This window comes from Schistocerca cancellata, chromosome 7 (genome assembly GCF_023864275.1).
Source record: "Schistocerca cancellata isolate TAMUIC-IGC-003103 chromosome 7, iqSchCanc2.1, whole genome shotgun sequence".
Lineage (NCBI taxonomy): Eukaryota > Metazoa > Arthropoda > Insecta > Orthoptera > Acrididae > Schistocerca > Schistocerca cancellata.
Window position 1 is genome coordinate 260,205,326 of NC_064632.1, and position 19,900 is coordinate 260,225,225.

General features: G+C 40.9%; 1 protein-coding gene across 1 annotated transcript in view; it reads left to right on the forward strand.

Annotated features, from left to right (window-relative positions):
• The window catches only part of LOC126092067 (probable ATP-dependent RNA helicase DDX43), a 79,257-nt gene extending 62,036 nt beyond the window's left edge, over positions 1–17,221 (forward strand). The window contains exons 9-12 of the mRNA XM_049907481.1: positions 2,206–2,353; positions 10,301–10,542; positions 16,745–16,907; positions 16,988–17,221. Coding sequence (XP_049763438.1) covers positions 2,206–2,353; positions 10,301–10,542; positions 16,745–16,907; positions 16,988–17,176 — 742 coding nt within the window. The 3' untranslated portion in view covers positions 17,177–17,221. The remainder of the gene's footprint in view (positions 1–2,205; positions 2,354–10,300; positions 10,543–16,744; positions 16,908–16,987) is intronic.
• Positions 17,222–19,900: the final 2,679 nt, after the last annotated feature.

Here is a 19,900-nt window from a genome sequence, read left to right on the forward strand (position 1 = left end):
AATTAGCTAAATACAGTGAAAAATTTTTTAACAGTTCCTTCTACCATAAAGGTTAGGCCGAATTATTTGTTTAAATAATGAAATTAACAGATACAGTTATACAAAAACCAGGTAATTATTTTGGAATTAAGGGCTGGCTTCGCTAATATGTTTCAAATAGAGCCAAATAAATACTTTAAGAATCTTAGTTCTTCTTCCAAATGTTTATAATTAGTACAGAATTTATATTTGTTTGTAAGTCAACAGTAGAATCTACGTTACAAAACAATTACTGATTTCACCCTATAATATTTAGGACAGTGCGACTTTGTCTTAATTCTGGGTTTTATTTGGAAAATTATTCTCTCTTTGTTGTTCATATCTAATGGTGATCAATCAGTATTTTGTGATAGACTGGAAATACAGAAATTTCTAGACTAGATATCATTTTCATTACATATAGCAGTAGCAAGGAGAGCCTCAAGAAGTTGAAAAAAATGTAATAAGAGTTAGCAGGTAATACCTATTTACAAAGAAAAGGGATGCTAATGCCATTTCTACAGATGCTAAGTGAAATCCTTCTTACAGATGGTGTGTGTGTGTGTGTGTGTGTGTGTGTGTGTGTGTGTGTGTGTGTGTGTGTGTGTTTTTCTCAAGTCACAGAAGGTGTCCATGTTTCATTGCTTTTGTTTGGGAGTCAGGGTGTGTAGAATGAAAATAGCATACACTTTTTTATTCAAAACATTCTGAAGACTGTCTAGACCATATGGGTTAGAGATGTTCAGTTCATAGCCCCATTGCAATTTGTGACACAGTAACACTAACACTCATCCACAGCTTAACACAGTCTGCTTACAACTGACTGGCCAAATGCATATCTGTTGCTTACAGTTGTTAGTTAAAGCTGCTACCGTAGTTATTGTACTGACTTTGCTTATATGCTAGGAATAAAACCAGTCTCGGATCTTTTTGGAGAGACACTATACATCCTGAATCACATAAACAAGACCATGTTGTGGCTCACATACACCAGGGTTATTAAAGTGTGTACAACAGAATTTTGTGTGACAATATCTTGCTTGCATAGAGGCTGGGGATGCCAATTTGACTTTTGTAAATGTAGCACCTTGTGAAAGTAGTGCAGATAAATAAAATCAATACAAAAATGTGTGAACTTGTATTTTTATCAGTAGACTGACAGTAAATTTGTAGTGCTTCATTTTTATGTATAGCTTTAGACTCTGGGAAACTCTGGTCGAGAAACAGTTACCTCAAAGTGATAAATTTGCCCTTCTCCACTAGCTCTGATAATCAGTATCATGGAAACACTGTGTATAGTATGGATATAATCTTTTATGTACCATTCTGTAAATTGTTTTTTCGGTGCTACCTCTATTGCATTGAAATTTTCATAAATAGTGTGCACTCATTTACATAGTGTGAGGAATGTCTTGAATTTATATGTGTATTTTCTAATTCTGTATTTCCTGTATTCCTGTCATTTATCAAGATATATGGATAGAGAGAAGAGTAGGGAGAGCAGCTTGGAGGGTAAAAAGAAGTTGAAGAGAAGTTGGGAAAATGTTTTATTTATTTTGGGAAATGTGACACACTAAATGATACGTTTTAAAATATTTGGGTACTCATTTTTCAGGTGAAGTTTTTATTCTTCTCTGGCTCTTCATCCTCCCCTATTTAAATGTAAATCACATTGACAGTTGTAGTGTTGACTTGGTTATATTCAAAATGTAATAGATTGGTGTTGCAGTGTGACACATGGTAGGTGATAAATTGTTTAATGAAGTATGTGTAATTGCCTGATTTGAGAAGGTAATATTGGCCCAGATTTGAGGTGGCATAGGCAGTGTGATAGATAGAATTGCAATTCTCAAATAGAGTTGAATTGGGGGATTAGAGATAATTTGAAGATTTGTGTATTGAATCATATGGATGCTTTCTTGCAAGCTAATCAGGTAAAGTTTTAGAGGCTTAGGAAGTATGTTGTTCTGGTTTATGTAGTTGTTTTTGCTGGTTAGCCTTCTGCTACATTTTGTGTAAGGAGAATTGTATTTTTCTGATCTGTCTCAATACTTAAAAAATTGAATAGGAAAGAGACATGTAGCACTTTGCTCTTTTATTTTGTGTAATGTGTAGAATGTAGTCAGTGACTTTATCAAAATAACAAATGAGATGACAATAAATTGATATGACTCTTTTTATTCACAGTGCAACATGGCCTGAGGGAGTCAGACGACTTGCACAGTCTTACATGAAAAATCCTATACAGGTGGTAATTGGAACACTGGATTTAGCTGCTGTTCATTCTGTAACACAGCATATAGAAATGATTGATGAAGAGGACAAAAAGGATAGAGTATGTGAAAGATGTTAGTACATTCATTACTGAATTGTGATTAGGTACCAAAATGGAGCAGTATCTTGAGTGTCAAATTTTTGGACAACAGTCTTTCCTTGATTTTTATTTCTTCTCTACTTATGGGGGCATATGCCAGTAAATTGTTAAAATTGTAGTTACTTAGCCTAAAAAGAAAGCAGCAAAATTCACTGAAGAATCATATTAAAACGAATCTGCTGCCGAAACAATATGAAATAACAAACTTAAAGAAGCATTTGTTGCCTATACGTGAACAACAAAGTTCACAGAAGAATCAATTTAACAGGAATCTGCTAGCTGAAACTATATGAAATGTTAGTAAAACTGTAGAATCAGTTTTATCGCATCATTACATTTGTATCACATTACAAGATATAAAAACCCTTGCAGAAGATTGTCTTTTTGCAGGTTGTTGTGGTGGAGCTGGCATCCAATTATATATCAGACGTGTTCCTTGTGGTTCAGCTCAGGTGAATGTGTAGCCAAGTGAGTACACCATCTGGCAATATTCTAGCCTTGATATGGATAATTCAACAAAGGCAAGAAGCATGAAGGGATCTAGGTCCAAAATAATGATCATATAGGGCACAACTGTAATAGTATCTTTACTATCAAAGGTCCAATGGAAGCTCAGGCGAATGTTCACCATAGGAGCTGATTTTACTCACAAGGGAACCTCCCCATCGCACCCCCCTCAGATTTAGTTATAAGTTGGCACAGTGGATAGGCCTTGAAAAACTGAACACAGATCAATCAAGAAAACATGAAGTTATGTGGAACTATGAAAAAAATCGCAAAATATACAAAGTGAGTAGTCCATGCGTAAGATAGGCAACATCAAGGAGAGTGTGAGCTCAGGAGCACCGTGGTCCTGTGGTTAGCGTGAGCAGCTGCGAAACGAGAGGTCCTTGGTGCAAGTCTTCCCTCAAGTGAAAAATTTAATTTCTTTATTTTCGCGAAGTTATGATCTGTCCGTTCGTTCATTGACATCTCTGTTCACTGTAATAAGTTTAGTGTCCGTGTTTTGCGACCGCACCGCAAAACCGTGCGATTAGTAGACGAAAGGACGTGCCTCTCCAATGGGAACCGAAAAAATTTGATTGCAAGGTCATAGGTCAACCGATTCCTCCACTACATTTTCTTGTGGATGTGATAATCACTCCCAAAAAAGTGATGAAAACATAAGAGTTTGTCACATAAACTGCAACAAATGAATGCTACAGTTTCACAGTCGCACAGTTTTCCCTGTGCTCTGTCAAAACATATGTTTTTAAAGTTTTCAATTTTTTCCGTGTGTAGACCGTCAAATCCTGCATATGTCCAAGCAAATCTGAACATGTTCTGGAATTTTGGAGAGCGAAGTTGATTATGTGTGAGTGCCTGAACTTTGATAATTGTCTGAAAATAAAAAATTAAACTTTTCACTCGAGGAAAGACTTGAACCGAGGACCTCTCGGTCCCCAGCTGATCACACTAACCACAGGACCACGGCGCTCCTGAGCTCACACCATCCTTGATGTTGCCTATCTTGCGCATGGACTACTCAGTTTGTATATTTTGCTTACTTTTTTTCATAGTTCCACACAACTTCTTCCTGTTTTCTCAATTGATCTGTGTTCAGTTTTTCAAGTCATATCCACTGTGCCAACTTATAAGTAAATCTGAGGGGGGTGTGATGGGGAGGTTCCCTTGTCAGTTGATGGGATACCCAGACACAATCATCGACCTGGCATAACAAGGAATGTGATTCATCCGATCAGATGGACATGTTGCCATTGATCAATGCTCAGATTTCAATGACCCTGTTCCCAATGCAATTGTAACTGACAGTGTCATTGGGTCAACACAGGAACACACAGTAGTCGTCTGCTTCGTAGCTCCATTTTCAGCACTATTTACTGAACAGTGCGGTCTGAAACACTTCTGTATGCATTGCATTGTACTCTGTCATGTGCCATAGTTCACTGCCTATCCTTCCTTTCAGAGTGGTGAAGCATCTGACCTCAGTTTTCTTTGATGGGGCTTGGACTTCCAACCCATTGTCACCTACTCATGGTTTCATAGTCCTTAGACTGCTTTCCTTAGGTACGTTTGGCAGTAACAAGTCAACAGTATACCATCTTAATCAGTTTAGAGATGCCCATTCCCAGTTGTCAGGCCATAACAATCAGCCTCTTGCCAGTGGCTTATGTCAGTAAATTTCCCAGTTTGTGGTCAGCTGGAAGGAGCGTGCCATTGGAGATTGGGGATTTTCTCACAGTGAGCCAAATGTCATCTTCTCAGTCTGAGTCTACTAAATGCAAGCAGAATGAGGTTAACAATTCAAAGACCTTTGTGAATAACAAACAGATTAACTGTAGCAAAGGACTGTCTGTCTTCAGTACATGAAACCACGAGAAATCAAGGTGTAGCAGGGAGGTACACCTTGATTCTCAGGGTTTCACGTACTGAACCACACTTGAATGAATGTCCTATTGAAATACAGCCATACATGCACCCTTTGGTAGGGATGCTCATGAGGGCTATTATCCACATCCTTCTCCCCGCTGTATCAGTTGCAATGACGACCGTGCAGCCTCCTGTCCAAATTGTCCCATGTATCTCAATGAGCTGCCCGAACGGGAGATCTGGGTGAAAAAGAGTGCCTTACCATGTCGTTTGCAAGTTGTTGGCTAGTTGGAAGCCCTGTGTTTCACTGTCTGCTTACAGTACTGTCCTTGCTACAGCTTGCTCAACTAAGGACATGGCCACACAGACACGCAACATCAAATGCAGCACCGCAGTTGTAAAATCAGTGACATCCCCGTCTCCTCCTCCTCCAACTGTGCACAACAAGTAACCAGATTTTTCCCTTACAGGGAAAATCACATGCTATACAACCAGCAGGCCAGAAAGGACAGAAGGAATACTCCTGCGAAGACTTTTTACATCCCACCCGCTAACAAACATCTGAATCGTCATCTTCAAATTGCAAAGGCTCCAATAAATCAAAAAAGGCAAACGGTCTTTTCCTTCACTGGCTCGGAGATCCTTGTCAATGGTGTCACCATTTGATACGCTCACCTATGTGACCTCAGTGTTGTTGGTGCGCACAGCCAACCGTTTTTCTTTCTGGTCCGCTTTGACTCCAACCCCCTCGAGGATGGTTTTCCATCTCATGGAGGGGGGGGGGGGGGGGGTCGTTCAGAATGGCGTTTGTAGTCAAAGCATCTCCCTGATCGCCTGGCTGCAAGCTGTTGCAGTTTGCATTTTGCTTCCTCAATTCGTCTTTTCGCTTTGTACTGTTTACATCCTTCCGTCATTAGGTGTCACCAGGGCAGACTTTCTACACCTTATTGGGCAACTCCCTCACCCATTTTTGCTGCTCAGTGACTTTAACATACTGTCCCCTTTGTGCTCTTCCAGAACCTGTCAGGGAGGTGCCCTCTTCGCTGACCTCAAGCAACTTAACCTCAACTGCCTTAACATCGGAGCACCTACGTTCCTTTCAGACTCGGCGCACACCTGTACCCATTTGGACCTTTCCTTTTGCACTGCCCAGCTTGGCTGTCATCTCAAGTGGTCCATTATCTCCAACATGAACTTGAGAGAGCATTTTCCATGTAATTTCTGTTTCCTGACTCCTACCCAACCCACGTGCACACCCAAATGGCAGCTTTCTAAGGTTCACTGGAGTCTTTAATTCTCCCTCGCAACCTTTGATGAACATCATCTTCCCAGGTGTGATGACCAGGTAGAGTACCTTACCAACATTATCTTTACTGCCACAGAATGTTCCCTTCCTTGCACTTCATCTTCACCACGCCGTGTTCCGGTCCCTTGGTGGACTGAGGTGTGTTGTGACACAATTCGCGTGAGGAGACGGGCTCTCCACATTTGTAACCATCATGCTCCGATGACAGTGTATTCATTATAAACATTTGCCTGCGCAGTGTTGTCATGTTCTTTGGTACAGCAAAAAAGCTAACTGGATTTCATTCACTAGTTCTTTTAACAGTTCTTTTAACAGTTCTTTTAACAGTTCCATTCCCTCTTCCGTCGTGTGGGCCAACCTCACAGCTCCTTGGGACCAAGGTCCATTCCCCAATTTCCGGCCTGACTGTAGTGGATGATGTCATAGTGGATCCTATTGATCTCCAACACTTAGGGCCACTATTTTGTGGAGATTTAAAGCTCCACCCACTATCATCCTGCCTTCCTCGATTGGAAACGAGTGGAGGCGGCTCGGGCAATATCCTTCAGAATCATGAGAGCTACAATGACACTTTTACTATTAGGGAGGTCAATCACACTCGAACTTCATCCTGATCCTCTGCTTCAGGGCCAGACAACGTTCACATTCAGATGTTGCTGCACCTTTCTCTTGCAGGCAAGCATTTTCTACAAAAATCGTATCTGGGCAGAGGGCACATTTTCCAGAGGCTGACATGAAGCCACTGTCATACCCATATCTAAGCCTGGTAAGGACAAACACCTTCCTTCCAGCTACCACCCCATTTCTCTCGCCAGCTGTGTTTGCAGGGTGATGGAACTTAAGATTCATGCTCAGCTGGTATCGTGGCTTAGTCTCACAATTTACTAATCACTGCACAACATTGATTTAGAGTGCACAGTTCTGCAGTTGACCATTTTGTCACTTTGTCAATCCATGTCATGAATTTTTTCTGCAGAAATACAAAACTGTGGCCGTGTTTTATGATTTGGAGAAAGTCCACGACAGCTTCTGAAGGACTGGTATCCTCCGTACTCTCTACATGTGGGGCTTCTGAGGCCGCATGCCCCATTTCCTTCAGGATTTTTTAAAAGATTGAATTTTCAAGGCGTGTGTAGGTTTTGCCTTGTCTGACACCTTCATCCAGGCAAACAGTGTGCCTCAGGGTTCCGTCCTAGTCGCCGTCCTCTTTGCTATCGCCATTAACCCTGTTATGGCCTGTCTCTCGTCGGGCATCTCTGACTTCCTTTTCATTGACGATTTTGCCGTCTGTAGCAACTCCTTGAGCAGTGTCTTCAGCATTGTCTCGATCCTCTTTGCTCGTGGGACATCGACAATAGCTTTCACTTTTCCACTGACAAAACCATTTGATTTTCTGGTAGCGTAAAGAGCTTCTTCCACTGTCTTTACATCTTGAACCTGTTGCTCTTCTGTTCATTGAAACTACGAAATTCTTGGAGCTCATGCTTGATAAGAAACTTTTGTGGTCCTCCCATGTCTTACCTGGCCGCCTGCGGTCACCGGTCTCTGTGTCTTGAGAATCCTCAGCAATACTTCCTGGGGAGTGGACGGATAACCCTCCTCAATTTGTATGGATCTCTTATCCATTCAAAACTAGAATATGGGTGTTTCATTTATGCATCTGCATGTCTGTCCATCTTACATTGTCTCAATACAATCCACCATCATGGCACCTGTTTGGCCTTGGCACCTTTTACACTAGCCTGGTTGAGAGTTTGTATGCAGAAGCTGCCGAACTACCGCTGTTGTGCCGACATCGTGTTCTCCTCAGAGGATACGCGTGCCATTTGTCTGCCATGCCTGGCCACCCATCATTTGCCTCCTTCAATGACTTATCGCCAATATGGGATGCATCACTCTTCTGTTACCTCCTGGAGTTTTTCAGCTGTTGCTCTGGCAGCTTAACTTCATGCTACATGCCACTTTTCCGATGGTTGCGAACTTTCCACCACCTTAGCTTTGTGTGGCGGCCTGTGTTCACATTGGACTTCATTCACTTCCTAAGGACACTACTCCAGACTCGTTCTATCGCTGTAAGTCTCTCAGCCATCACATGGATCTTCTCGGTAGTACACTAATGGCTCTCTGACTCAACGAGGTGTTGGGTGTGCCTACGTCATTGGCACAGATAATTTTAGATATCTGCTTATGGAACACTGTGCAGTATTTACAGCAAAGCTCTTTGCCCTGCATCAGGGTATGCACGTCACCCGTCAACGCAGGCTTTTCAATTGTCATTTGCTCCGATTCTCTGTACTCTTCAGAGCTTGTGTGTGCTATACACTGCCCATCCCTTAGTGCAATGGGTCCAGGAAAGCTTTCACTTGCTTACTCTTGCTGGAGCCTCTATGATGTTTATGTGGGTCCCTGATCACCTCACTCTGACAGGAAACAAGGCTGATAACACTACTGCCAAGGCTGCAGTCCTCTTACGTCCACCCGCTAGTTCTTCCATTTCCTCCGTTGATCTCTGTGTTGCTGTCTGTCAGCAGGTGATCACTTTGGCATCACCACTGGTCCACCCTTCATGGGAACAAGCTCCGGGGATTTATACCTCTCCCAGTGGCTTGGCTGACCTCTTCTCGGCCCTCTCGCCACGAGGAGATAATTTTAGTTAGGTTTCGTATTGGGCACTGTCTTTTTAGCCATTGCCATTTAAGTGGTGAGCCCCCACCTGATGGAGTGCCCTTTTTTAACCACTTACATTCCAATATGTTTGCCTTCTGAGTTATTGGCTATTTTAGTGAATGACATGCAGATTGTCGTCCACGTTTTACTCTTCATTCGTTGTAGCAATGTGGCAAAGGACATTTCATCTTAAGTTCAGTACTTCCATTGCCTGTATGGCATATTTTATGGGCTTTTCTCCAAGTTCCTGTTTTTAGCTCTTTCCTTCTGTTGATTGGGCTTAACGTGTAGTTGCATTTAACTCCCTTTGGTCTTCGTGTTATACGGTTCTGAAGTGGGTGCGTATGACCTTATTTGTTCTTGTGCCCCAAAACAAAACATTTTGATTGTTTTTTTTAGCATAATAAGGCAAATATTGTTAATCACAGGAGGAAAGTTGGTAGTACACAGAGGAAATTGAGATCAGGTAGCTCATTGAGAATGCATTTCAATTACTGACTTGTGAGAATCAAATAAAGTAACAGGCAGTGGGAGTGATTCTATCCCAGTAATGGGTAGTCTTGTTTAGGATTTTATGTTATTACAATGCTCAGAGTACTGAACATTTCTACTTAGAATAAAGGTGTTGCCAGTGCATGGTTTGCTGACATTGAATAGTTTGAAATATCAGTTAAGACTTGTGTGTTTTCAAACAAATTATCTTCTGGTGAGTTTCATAGATAGTGCCATTTTCACTTCTGCTCTTCTGAAAAGGTGAGATGGGACAAAATCCATAATCATAGGCCAGTGAATTCGTGTGTCGACATGCCCTAAGTTACAGTTAATAACTGAATACTTCTGGAGAAATTTCGAATATAATTTGTTAAAAGTACATGCGCGCACTTTGTATATCTCTGGCTCTAGTGCCCAGCCTTGATATAAGATAGTAAAATAGCATACACTTTAGATTGTGTTACTCCTGGACAAAGTCTTTAATGCAAGAATCTCCTCAACAATTACCATTTCAACAGAGATAAGTGTCAGTGCTTACCAACAATTAAAAACAATAACATGATATGGTTCCGCATGCATAAATGAAAAATTGGGAGAACAAATTATCATATAACACCAAAAATGCTCTCATTTCTGCCAAAAGTTTGTTGAGTATGGGTAAATTATCTCAGCTTTTGCACCTTCACTGGTAATTATTGAAAAGAGTTACTGGAAGTTTATATATAAACACACCTAGCCCAGTGAAAAAACAGTTTTCTTTCAACTGATTTTGTGCAAATGCTGAACTTCTTTTAATGTAACTAAACAAAAATTATTGAGCATGCAGCACATTATCCTACGCAGCCATACAGCAGAAAGCCCAACGTTTTGCACTAAGTTATTCACTAGGTCTTTTAGTTATTGTGTAGAGTTTTTCTTTGTATCATGAGATACTGTGTATAGTTATTTTGTTCTCGTTGCATATGATTTGATGCTGTTATTTATCTCGGAGGAGCTATAGAGAAGGGAAAATTTCCCAGTGGCAATTGAAAGTTTTGTTTGTAGGAAACTAATCTGATATGATGTTCTTTTAGGTACTGGAATTTCTTGAGAACATGGGCCCTGACGACAAGGTGATTGTCTTTGTTGGGAAGAAAATGAGAGCAGATGATTTAGCAAGTGATCTCTGCTTAAAAGGGATTGATTGCCAATGTATCCATGGAGATCGTGAACAGGCAGATAGAGAGCAAGCTTTGGATGATCTGAAGTCTGGTTGTGTTAGGATTTTAATTGCCACAGATGTTGCATCAAGAGGAATTGATATTACTGATGTTACGTAAGTTGTGCATTCGTATCCCATCACATTTTTAGTAAGAATTTTTGCAGCAATTATTAAACTTATGCTGCAAGATGTAAACATTGACTCATTGCGAATAAATTAAGTAGCTGTTGAATGTGATAGGAAAGCAGCTTAGGAAGAACAAAACCAAATGCCTACTTTACTTTTCCAAAAAGTGTATAAATGTTAATGTAATAATGTTTGAAAGTAATATTTGAAAATTATTAATATTTATAATAGTAAAATCAGTAAAATTAACCTGCACAGGAAGAAATCTTTAACTGCAATTACTTGTGTGTACTCTCAGTATTTTCACATCATGTGTAAATCTGTTTTGGTGTCTGTGTATTTAGACACCACAATCAAAGAGAAAACTGAAACATTACCTCTTAAGTGAAGGAACTGTTATGATCTATCCTTTCCATCATCACTGCCAACAACTAGATCTAAACTATTTCTGGTTTATTCTACCCTAGAATATTTTGCTCCGTCCATTTTTTAGGCCGAACAATCTTCGATCTTTGTAGTTTTGGCTTACAGTTCAGTAGTGACTTGAGTATCCCTTCTTGGATTTTAGTTTCATGCTGTTTCCATGTGCTATTTTACTTTGTAGCTTCTTGATTCAGATTAAATATGTTTCTTTCCTATTTTTTTCTATCCTATCAAGTGTGAATAGCCAGCAAGCACTCTTAGAAAATGCAGCTCTTCACTTGTATCCTTTTGCTCTGTCATTTAATAAGTGCCCAGCATTAACATTAGTACATTGATACTCCCTTAATATATTGTTCAGGAAGTATATATCTTCTTGTACTTTAAAAAGGCTATTTGATTGTGCCACAAGGCTACTGAAATTTCTCTAGCGTTGTTCTCTCATCATTGTTTGATATCAACTTTCTCTATCCAAGGTAAAGGCATTTGTTGACTTGCGCTCGTATTGGCTGTAACTAGTTCCAAATGCCATCACTTTTGTTTTCTTTATTTATGTTAATTAATGTAGAAAAGTAGTCTGTTAAAAAGGACCGCTAAACCTGTCTTACTCAAGGCAAAACCATCAGTCAATTTGTTGATGTAATTGTGAAATAGTTGTTAATCATTAAATATTCTTACCTTCACATTGTATAATTCCCAGCTTCCAAAGTCCTTTGGACTGGTAAATCTGTTAATGCAATGTCAGGATAAGAAGCTTGTTGAGTTGCAGACAGGTACAACAAAAAGAGTATTAACCAAGTAAGCTTTCGGCAAGTAGTCTTTCTACTGAAATAGACTACACACACATTCATTCATGCAAATCACACACACGATAGCTGTTTCTGGCTACTGAGACCAGACATCAAACAACAGCACATGTTCGGAGAAGCAGTCTGGGTGGTGGGGGGAGGGGGAGAAGAGCAGGGTACAGGCGCGTGCTGGTAAAGTGCTGTTTGTGGGAGCATCCAGGGACAAGGTGGAGAGAGGTTAGGACTGGTTACATGGGGGAGGGAGGGGGGTGTTGAAGGAGAGAAGTAAAAAGGCTGTGGGTGTGCTTACAGGAGGTGGCTTTCGAGTGGGAACAGGGAATGGTTTACATGGGCAAAGGACAATGATTAACAAAGGTTGAGGCTAGGAGGGTTGTGGGAATGTAGGATATATTGCAGGAAGAGTTCCCATTATGTGCAATTAAGAAAAGTTGGTGTTAGGAAGGATCCAGGCACAGGCTATGGAGCAGGCATTAAAATTGAGAATGTTGTGATAGGCAGCATGCTCAGCAACTAGTTGGTCCAGGTGTTATTTGGCCACAGTTTGTTAGTGGACATTAATGCAGACAGACAGCTTGTTGATTGTCATGCCCATGTAGAATGAAGCACAGTGGTTATAGCCTAGCTTGTAGATCTCATGACTGGCTTCACAGGTAGCACTGCCTTTCATGGGATAGGTGATGCTTCTGACCAGGATATAAATGTCTTCTTTTCAATCTAACATGTATGCTAAGTAATAGTCAGTAATATCTTGTATGTACCTACATTTTTCTGAAGCCCAAACTAATCTTCCCCATGGTCATCTTCTACCAGTCTTTATATTCTTCTTTAAATAGTGTGTGTCAGTATTTTGCAACCATGGCTTTTGAAACTGTTTGTTCAGTAGTATCCACACCTGTCAACTCCTTTGTGAGTACATTCTTGACACACATGGGGCCTGCCCTTGCAGTACTGCTTCCTTTTCTGTGCTGCATGTCTATCTTCCTACTATTCTTTCTCCCCTCCCTTGTGGACAGTCTTGTGTAAAAGTGGGTAACCAAAACTTATGAAAGTGTTACTCTTGCCTTTGTCTCCTTTCTTGTTCTGACTTCTCCTATCCTTTCTCTGCTTTGACTTTTGAGGTCTCCCTTTGTCGTTCTTCCTCCCTGTGTGCACTTGAGGGCCGGCTCACACATTTGATGGTCACTGGGTAATGCATAACTCAAAGAACCCAGGTCAGCAAGTAGGGCTCGTGTGTACCTCTGGTGAAGGCCAGGCCCAGGGAGGGGTGATTGCCAGAGCTGTTACCTTCCCAACTCCCAGTTGGTCCCTCTGTCTGCAGTTGGTGAGATGTGCCTGAGGTGTGAACAGTCACCTAAGGTGAGTGGTCTCGCCTCTGTGGGGCCCCCAGATGGAAGGAGCACGCCATTGGCAACACTGGCAATCGTGGGGGATTCACCCATGATGAGTACATAAACTCCATCGATGCAGCCTCCATCTAATAAATGGAAATGCAAAGAGGCCAAGGACACAACAAATCTTCCAGATGCACGCACTACCTCAAGGTATCTGGCACAAAAGGTGGTTAGTCATTCAAAAATGTGTGGACATAATTGCAGGTCCACCAATGTCCTACACTTGCTTATGCAATGGTACTTTGCTTCTAGACACATAGTGCCTTTCAAGCCCGAAAACTACTTAAAGCTACGCCCTCAACAGATATCCTGTTCATGTAGAGGCTCACTGAATACTGAATTCTTCGTATGGTGTCATATACTCTCAGGTACATGATGGTATTACTGAGGGGGATATTCAACATTATCTCTATGATCAGGTTGTAACTGCAGTCCATATTGTTATGAAGTGGGTTGATACGAATTCGTGCTTACTCGCAACCTTTTCTTAATGTTTGATCAAGTGGAGCTCTCATTGAAGATAGACATGCTACGAAGTCAACATCATCAGACTCTACATACCGAACATAATTTGTGGCTCCTAATGGCAGCATTATAACGCTACTCGCCTATCCCATAAAAACACAGCCAACTGTGTAACTTGTGGTAGGGCTGTTCTACAGTGGCAATCATGCCTCTTCATACCGCGAATGCCGTGTGTACCCCTATGAGTGAAGGAAAAGGTACCCTTCAATGTAGCTTGTGAATGTTGATTAGCTGAAAGGCTTGCATACCACTATCTGGCAGTTACATTACCATTGTTCCTACGTCAAGGCCTATGAAAGATACGGCCATGCAAACCTTCAGTTAAGTGCTACGGTTGTGAAGTTGTGCTAAGGTGATGTCCTCACCTCCTGCCACAACAGTTGCTCAACCTAAGAGAAACCCTTTGCTCACACCAGTGAAGTCTTTTGTGACGCAACCAGAACAACGTAAATTTAAAAAGGAATGCACACGAGATGACTTTTTGCACCCCTCAAGTCACAAATGTATTTGCCCACATCTGACAAACACAAAGGTGCTGAGAAGTCGGACAAAAACAAATATTCTTCCCCATCTCCAACACAGAAATCCTCTAAAACAGTGACATCACGCGGCACTTCCATCCGTCGACCTCCATTTCATCGGTGCGAATCACAAACTGATTTTCCATCCTGGAGTCAGCTGACTGACCTGGGAAGGTTGTTGGTACCTGTGAAGAAATAATGGAACAGGATCCTCCAGCTTCAGAACCCTGTAGTTGTATGCGGCCGAAGTCTGGCACTCAGCAAGCACCAAAGTAATTGCCCCTTTTAAGAGAAATATCTCATGCCATCTAATATGGCTGTTCTCCAGTGCATCATTCGCGGCATCAGATCATGCAGGGCAGCATTAAGCTGGTATTTTGATTGTAGTGCCCAGTTTTATGCATCCAAGAAATGAAATTACACCCTCAAGATCACTTTTATCTCTTCATTGCAGTACATTTCGACCTTCCTTCCAAGAAACAAACTCTAACTCTAGTGGAGTCATGATGCTCATTTGGGACATCCTTAGCCAAGCCATTTCATTGAACACCTAGCTACAAACTATTGATGTCCATCTTTCTCTCCCCAGTTATACCTTTCCTCTTTGTAATATCTACATACTGCCACCCTCTGATCTCAGTAGGGCATAAATACTGCAGCTTACTGCCCAGCTCCCTCAACACTTTCTGCTACTCGGCAACTTCAACACCTGCTATCCCATTTGGGGCTCTCTGAAAACCTGCCCGAGATGCTCTCTACCGACAGGTATTCTCAACCAGTTTACTCTTTTCTCTCAACACTGGTGAACACACATTTCTTTCAGACTCCACACACACTTTCTCGCACCTGGATCTCTTGTTCTGTACTGCACAGCTTGTACACCGTCTAGAGTAGTCCATCCTCCGACACATACTCAAGCAGACCATTTTCTGTGCGTAATTTGTCTGCTGCCTTATGTCCTATCTGTGTGCAGTACCGACTGGTAGCTTTCTAAAGCTGAGTGGTGGCTCTACTCTTCACTGGCAACTTTCAACAAACAACATTTCCATAGCAGTGATCGTTAGGTAGAGTATCTTACTAGTGTTATCCTTACTGCAGCAGAATGTTGCATCCCATGAACCTCTTCCCTACTGCAACGTGTTTGGATCCCTTGATGGACTGAGGAATGCCTGATGTTGTTCACCCATGGAGACGTGCTGTCAGTGTCTTTGAATGCTATCTCACGAAAGAGAACTGTATATGCTATAAATGGTTGCACACAAAGCATTGTCAGACATAGCAAGAAAGCTATTTGGATCTCTTGTACTAATTCTTTTAACCGTTTTACTTCCTCTTCTGTTTGCGGTAACCTATGTCGGATATCTGAAGACACATATACCTCCCGATTCCTGGCCTTATTGTAGCGAACGATGTCATTGTGGACCCTATCGATATTTCCAAACCTTGCGTCAACAGTTCAAAGATATCTTGAACTCGGCCCATTACCTTCCCACATTCCTACCTCAGAAACAAGTGGTGGAGGCTTGAGAGATATTGTTTCCCTTTCAGAATCACAAATGCTACAATAACACTTCTACTGTGAGAGAGCTCGAACATGCTCTCATCTCATCATAATTCTCCACTCCAGGACCATATGATATTAATATTCAGGTGTTGCAGCACCCATCTCTTGATGGCAAAAACTTTCTCCTTCGTACATATAATTGCATCTGGATAGATGGCACGCATCCCAGTCATTGGCATGAAGCCACTGTAATCTCCATACACAAGCCTGGTAAGGACAAACATGTTCCATCCAGTTACTGCCCAGTTGAAGACATGCATGGAAAAGATTGGAGATAAGTTGCCATCTGTTGCTGGGTATGGGAACTAGGAAAATTGACTTAGGTCTAACCCCTAAATGTCATTTAGGGGTGTGGCCAATAATGTGAATTGATCTCTGCTTTGGATGAATAAGCTGATACAATGCCAAGTGGGGTGTACTGATAGTTGTGTATTGTCCTTAACGTCACTTCAGTCATTATTCTGGCAACAATTGTAACATATCTGCTATAGAAGACTCCCCATACTTGATGCTTGCATTTAATGCCTCAACTTGTGTGGAGTCAGAGCTGTTTCCTGGTTATTTCTGTCCTTACCTGTTCACTCTTTTTCACCAAATGAAATTGTGTGCACCTGATTAAGACACTGGGCTCTTATTCACCAGGAGTGGCTTCTGATCTGTGTATGTTCAACCTGTTAGATTTCTGTTGTGTCCCTAAATCATATGAGGCAAATACTGGTATTGTTTCTTAATCTTCTACTGACATCATCCTTGTTGAATGAGGACATCTGCTTCACATGTCTAATGACCTCACTATTAATATTTTTGCCACTAAAATCTGCCGTATGTTTTTCAGTGAGAGTATGGTTGGTCATCATCAAAAAGAACTGTTAGTAAAATTGTTGAAAGGATGTGCACATAGAAAATGAATATATTCATTATATGTTTCTACATATCTGAATTTTGTTTTATGATTTTCAGGCACATTTTTAATTATGATTTTCCACGTAACATTGAAGAATATGTCCATAGAGTTGGTAGAACAGGCCGTGCTGGAAAAACTGGAGAGTCTATTACTTTGGTGACTCGTAGTGACTGGGCACAAGCAAAAGAACTTATTGCAATACTTGAAGAAGCAAATCAGGTATGTTTCTAATATGTCGAGACATTTTGCAGAGCTGTATAGATTTGTGTAATTACAATACATACATTTTTATTTTCCAGGAAGTACCAGAAGACCTTTATAAAATGGCAGAAAGATTTCAGGCTTGGAAGGAAAAGAGAAATGCAGAAAGGGAGCGTGTTCGCTATGATGGAGATAGTGCACGTGGCAGCAGAGGTGGAGATTCCTTTGGTTTTGGAGGCAGAAGAGGACGTGGTGGCGGTGGTGGTCGTGGCCGTGGCAGGTGGTGAAAACTACTGATGTACATAATGTTGTAATGTTTATCTAAATGTTCTGTGATTGAAAATAAATTTTCTTTAATATAAATTGTTAAAATTTTCATTCTGCGTTGATGAAAATCTGAACAATTTGTATGGAATTAGAAACCACACGTGAGCTTAATTATAAGTTGGGTTGCATTTGCTTGTTGAGTGTCAAAATTTCCTGCTGAATTAATGCACAAGAAGTGTCACCTTGCATTGTGTTGCAAACATAGGGTGTGTTCAGCTGCCTTTGGTTGACACATTGCTGTAATCTGGGTACCCATCGATTAAATGTGTGCTGAGGTCAAGAGGTAAAATCTTTAAATCAGTCATGAAATGCAACTTATAAAACTATAGCTGCAGCCCAAGGCTATCTTACTATATCACAAGAAACATGTATTTGCACTTCACCTTCTGCTGCCTCCTACACTACAGCAGTAATATGAGGTTGCAAAAATATATGTAAATTAATGTGGTGTTAATGGTACACCTCATTGGCATGTAGTTATCAGAATCATGTTAGATTTCAGGATCATCAGGAAAAGCCAACACTAAAATATGCATGGAACTAAACTTCCTCTTGTATGGAGAATGCTTCTATTTGTCCATACCATCATAATTTTTTTAATCATTTAAAGAGAAACAGTTTTCTGAACCAACTGAAACATTCCAATTCTGAATCTTGGCAAAGGTCGTTGGTAGCCCAGCATATAATCACCATCCTAGTGCACTTGTTTTTTCACCTTCATTCTGCTTTTGTGATGTGGACAGTTAGAACCTACAATCGACACTTTGATTGCCAAATTGGTCTTCAGGTACTTTACTCTGGAAGTTTCTATTGGCATTTTGATCACATCAGTTGAGCCTTTACTGCTTGGTAGAACAACTTCATATTTATAAATCAAACACGCAAAAGAGTGCATTCTACAGTAATGAATTTAGTTAACCAGATTTTGGCTTAAAAGGCCCTCAGTCACACTGACATTGTTATAGAGTTCACTTCATTAAAGTCCATTAAATTTCGGGCATGCAGCCATGCAAATAAAATTTCTTCCACTGATATTTGACCACTTATCGTCCAGCCATCCTCAGAGTGGGTCGCAAGACTGACGACAAGGTGCCAAGTGAGGCCTTATATGCTCCACCACGGCGGTACTGCGCCTGCGAGTCACAGACGCTAGTCGGCAGCAAAGAGATATGCTTGTACTCTTTGTTGTCAACCAACATCTGTAACTCGCAGGTACAGTACCTGCAACTCACTCTGAGGATGGCCGGATAAGTGGCTTAAATATCAGTGGTAGAAATTTTATTTGCACAGCTGCTTGCCCTAAATGTAATGGACTGTTCATTAAGCTTCGAAAAGTTTAAAATGCACATGCTGATGAATATTTTCAGTTAAGAATAATGGTGATTTAACAACAAAAATAACAAATTTTTGACAATATAATCTAATTGAATAGATAAAAAGTCTACTCACCAAGTGGCAGCAGAACAACACACACATAAAAAAGGTTTTACGTATGTAAGCTTTAGGAGCCAATGGCTTCTTCTGGCAGGAGGGTTGAAGGGGACCATCGCACTCCATCAGGACCTGATGGACACTGCAGGTCTTAAAGACTGGTTCGACAAGGCCAGTACAGTTTTTGCTATGCTTTTTGGCAGTTCACTCTGTATAGGAGGTAATAGGTGTGATATGGAAGAGAATGATTTTTGACACCGCCAATTGTGTCACGGAAAGGGAGACGAAAAGTTATTAGCTGTCATTACGATGGTCTTGAACTGCGAGCTATTCATGTCAAACAGTATGCCTGTAATGTCCTAGTTGATGTATTTGTGAATTATTACCATCCTGTGTAGGGAAGATCAATATAATCTGATCTGTGAAGATGTACTTTCTATTACTGGTGGGAAGATGGAGCTAGGTAAGGGCTTTGTTTTCAGCAAGGGGGAAGTTGCAACAGAGAAGAAGTCGACTGGTAAGAAGTAATACATGTTTATTCTGGATGTGGGATCAATGAGCAACAGTTCAGAATTAAAAGTAACATTGGTGGTCATAATCTAAACACAAGTATTCTCAAACACGGAACACTTCATTCAGTCACCCTCAGTGTTGGGACCGATAATACTTCATGTGCTGGAAAGACAATGAAATTTGAATTACAACAAAAGATTAAATACAAAGCAAGAAGAAATTAAGTTTTCAACGAAAGATTTATCGACAAATAGAGCTGTTTACCTTGTCAGTGTGGTCAACAGCCGAGATTATCACATTGCAGAAGCCGTTACCAGCACTGGTGATTAGGTATTAAGAGGATTCTCTAGTTGATCAGCAATCATTAAATCTATGTTCTGCGACTGTGTCAAAGTAGAGTTTAATAAGTCCATGATTCAGAATATTGTTGACTGCAGCTTGAAAGGATTAAAATTGTTTTATCGCTTCATGACAATGCCCCAACAGCTGATGGTAGTAACATCTGCCCACTTAAAGCAATGGCATGGTCAACTGCACTGCCAACTTCAGCCACACAGTTCACCAAGCAGTGAAATCCAGCTTCCTGACCACAGGGCGACAGAGGGAACTATGCAAGAAAACTTGGTGAGCCGAATTAAATTAAAGCTGACCTTTTTTTTATTTTGATGGTGGTGCATCTACTTCATGGTTACTTAAGAAGGGACTTGACACTCAACATTGTTTATTTGTTCAACAGAGTT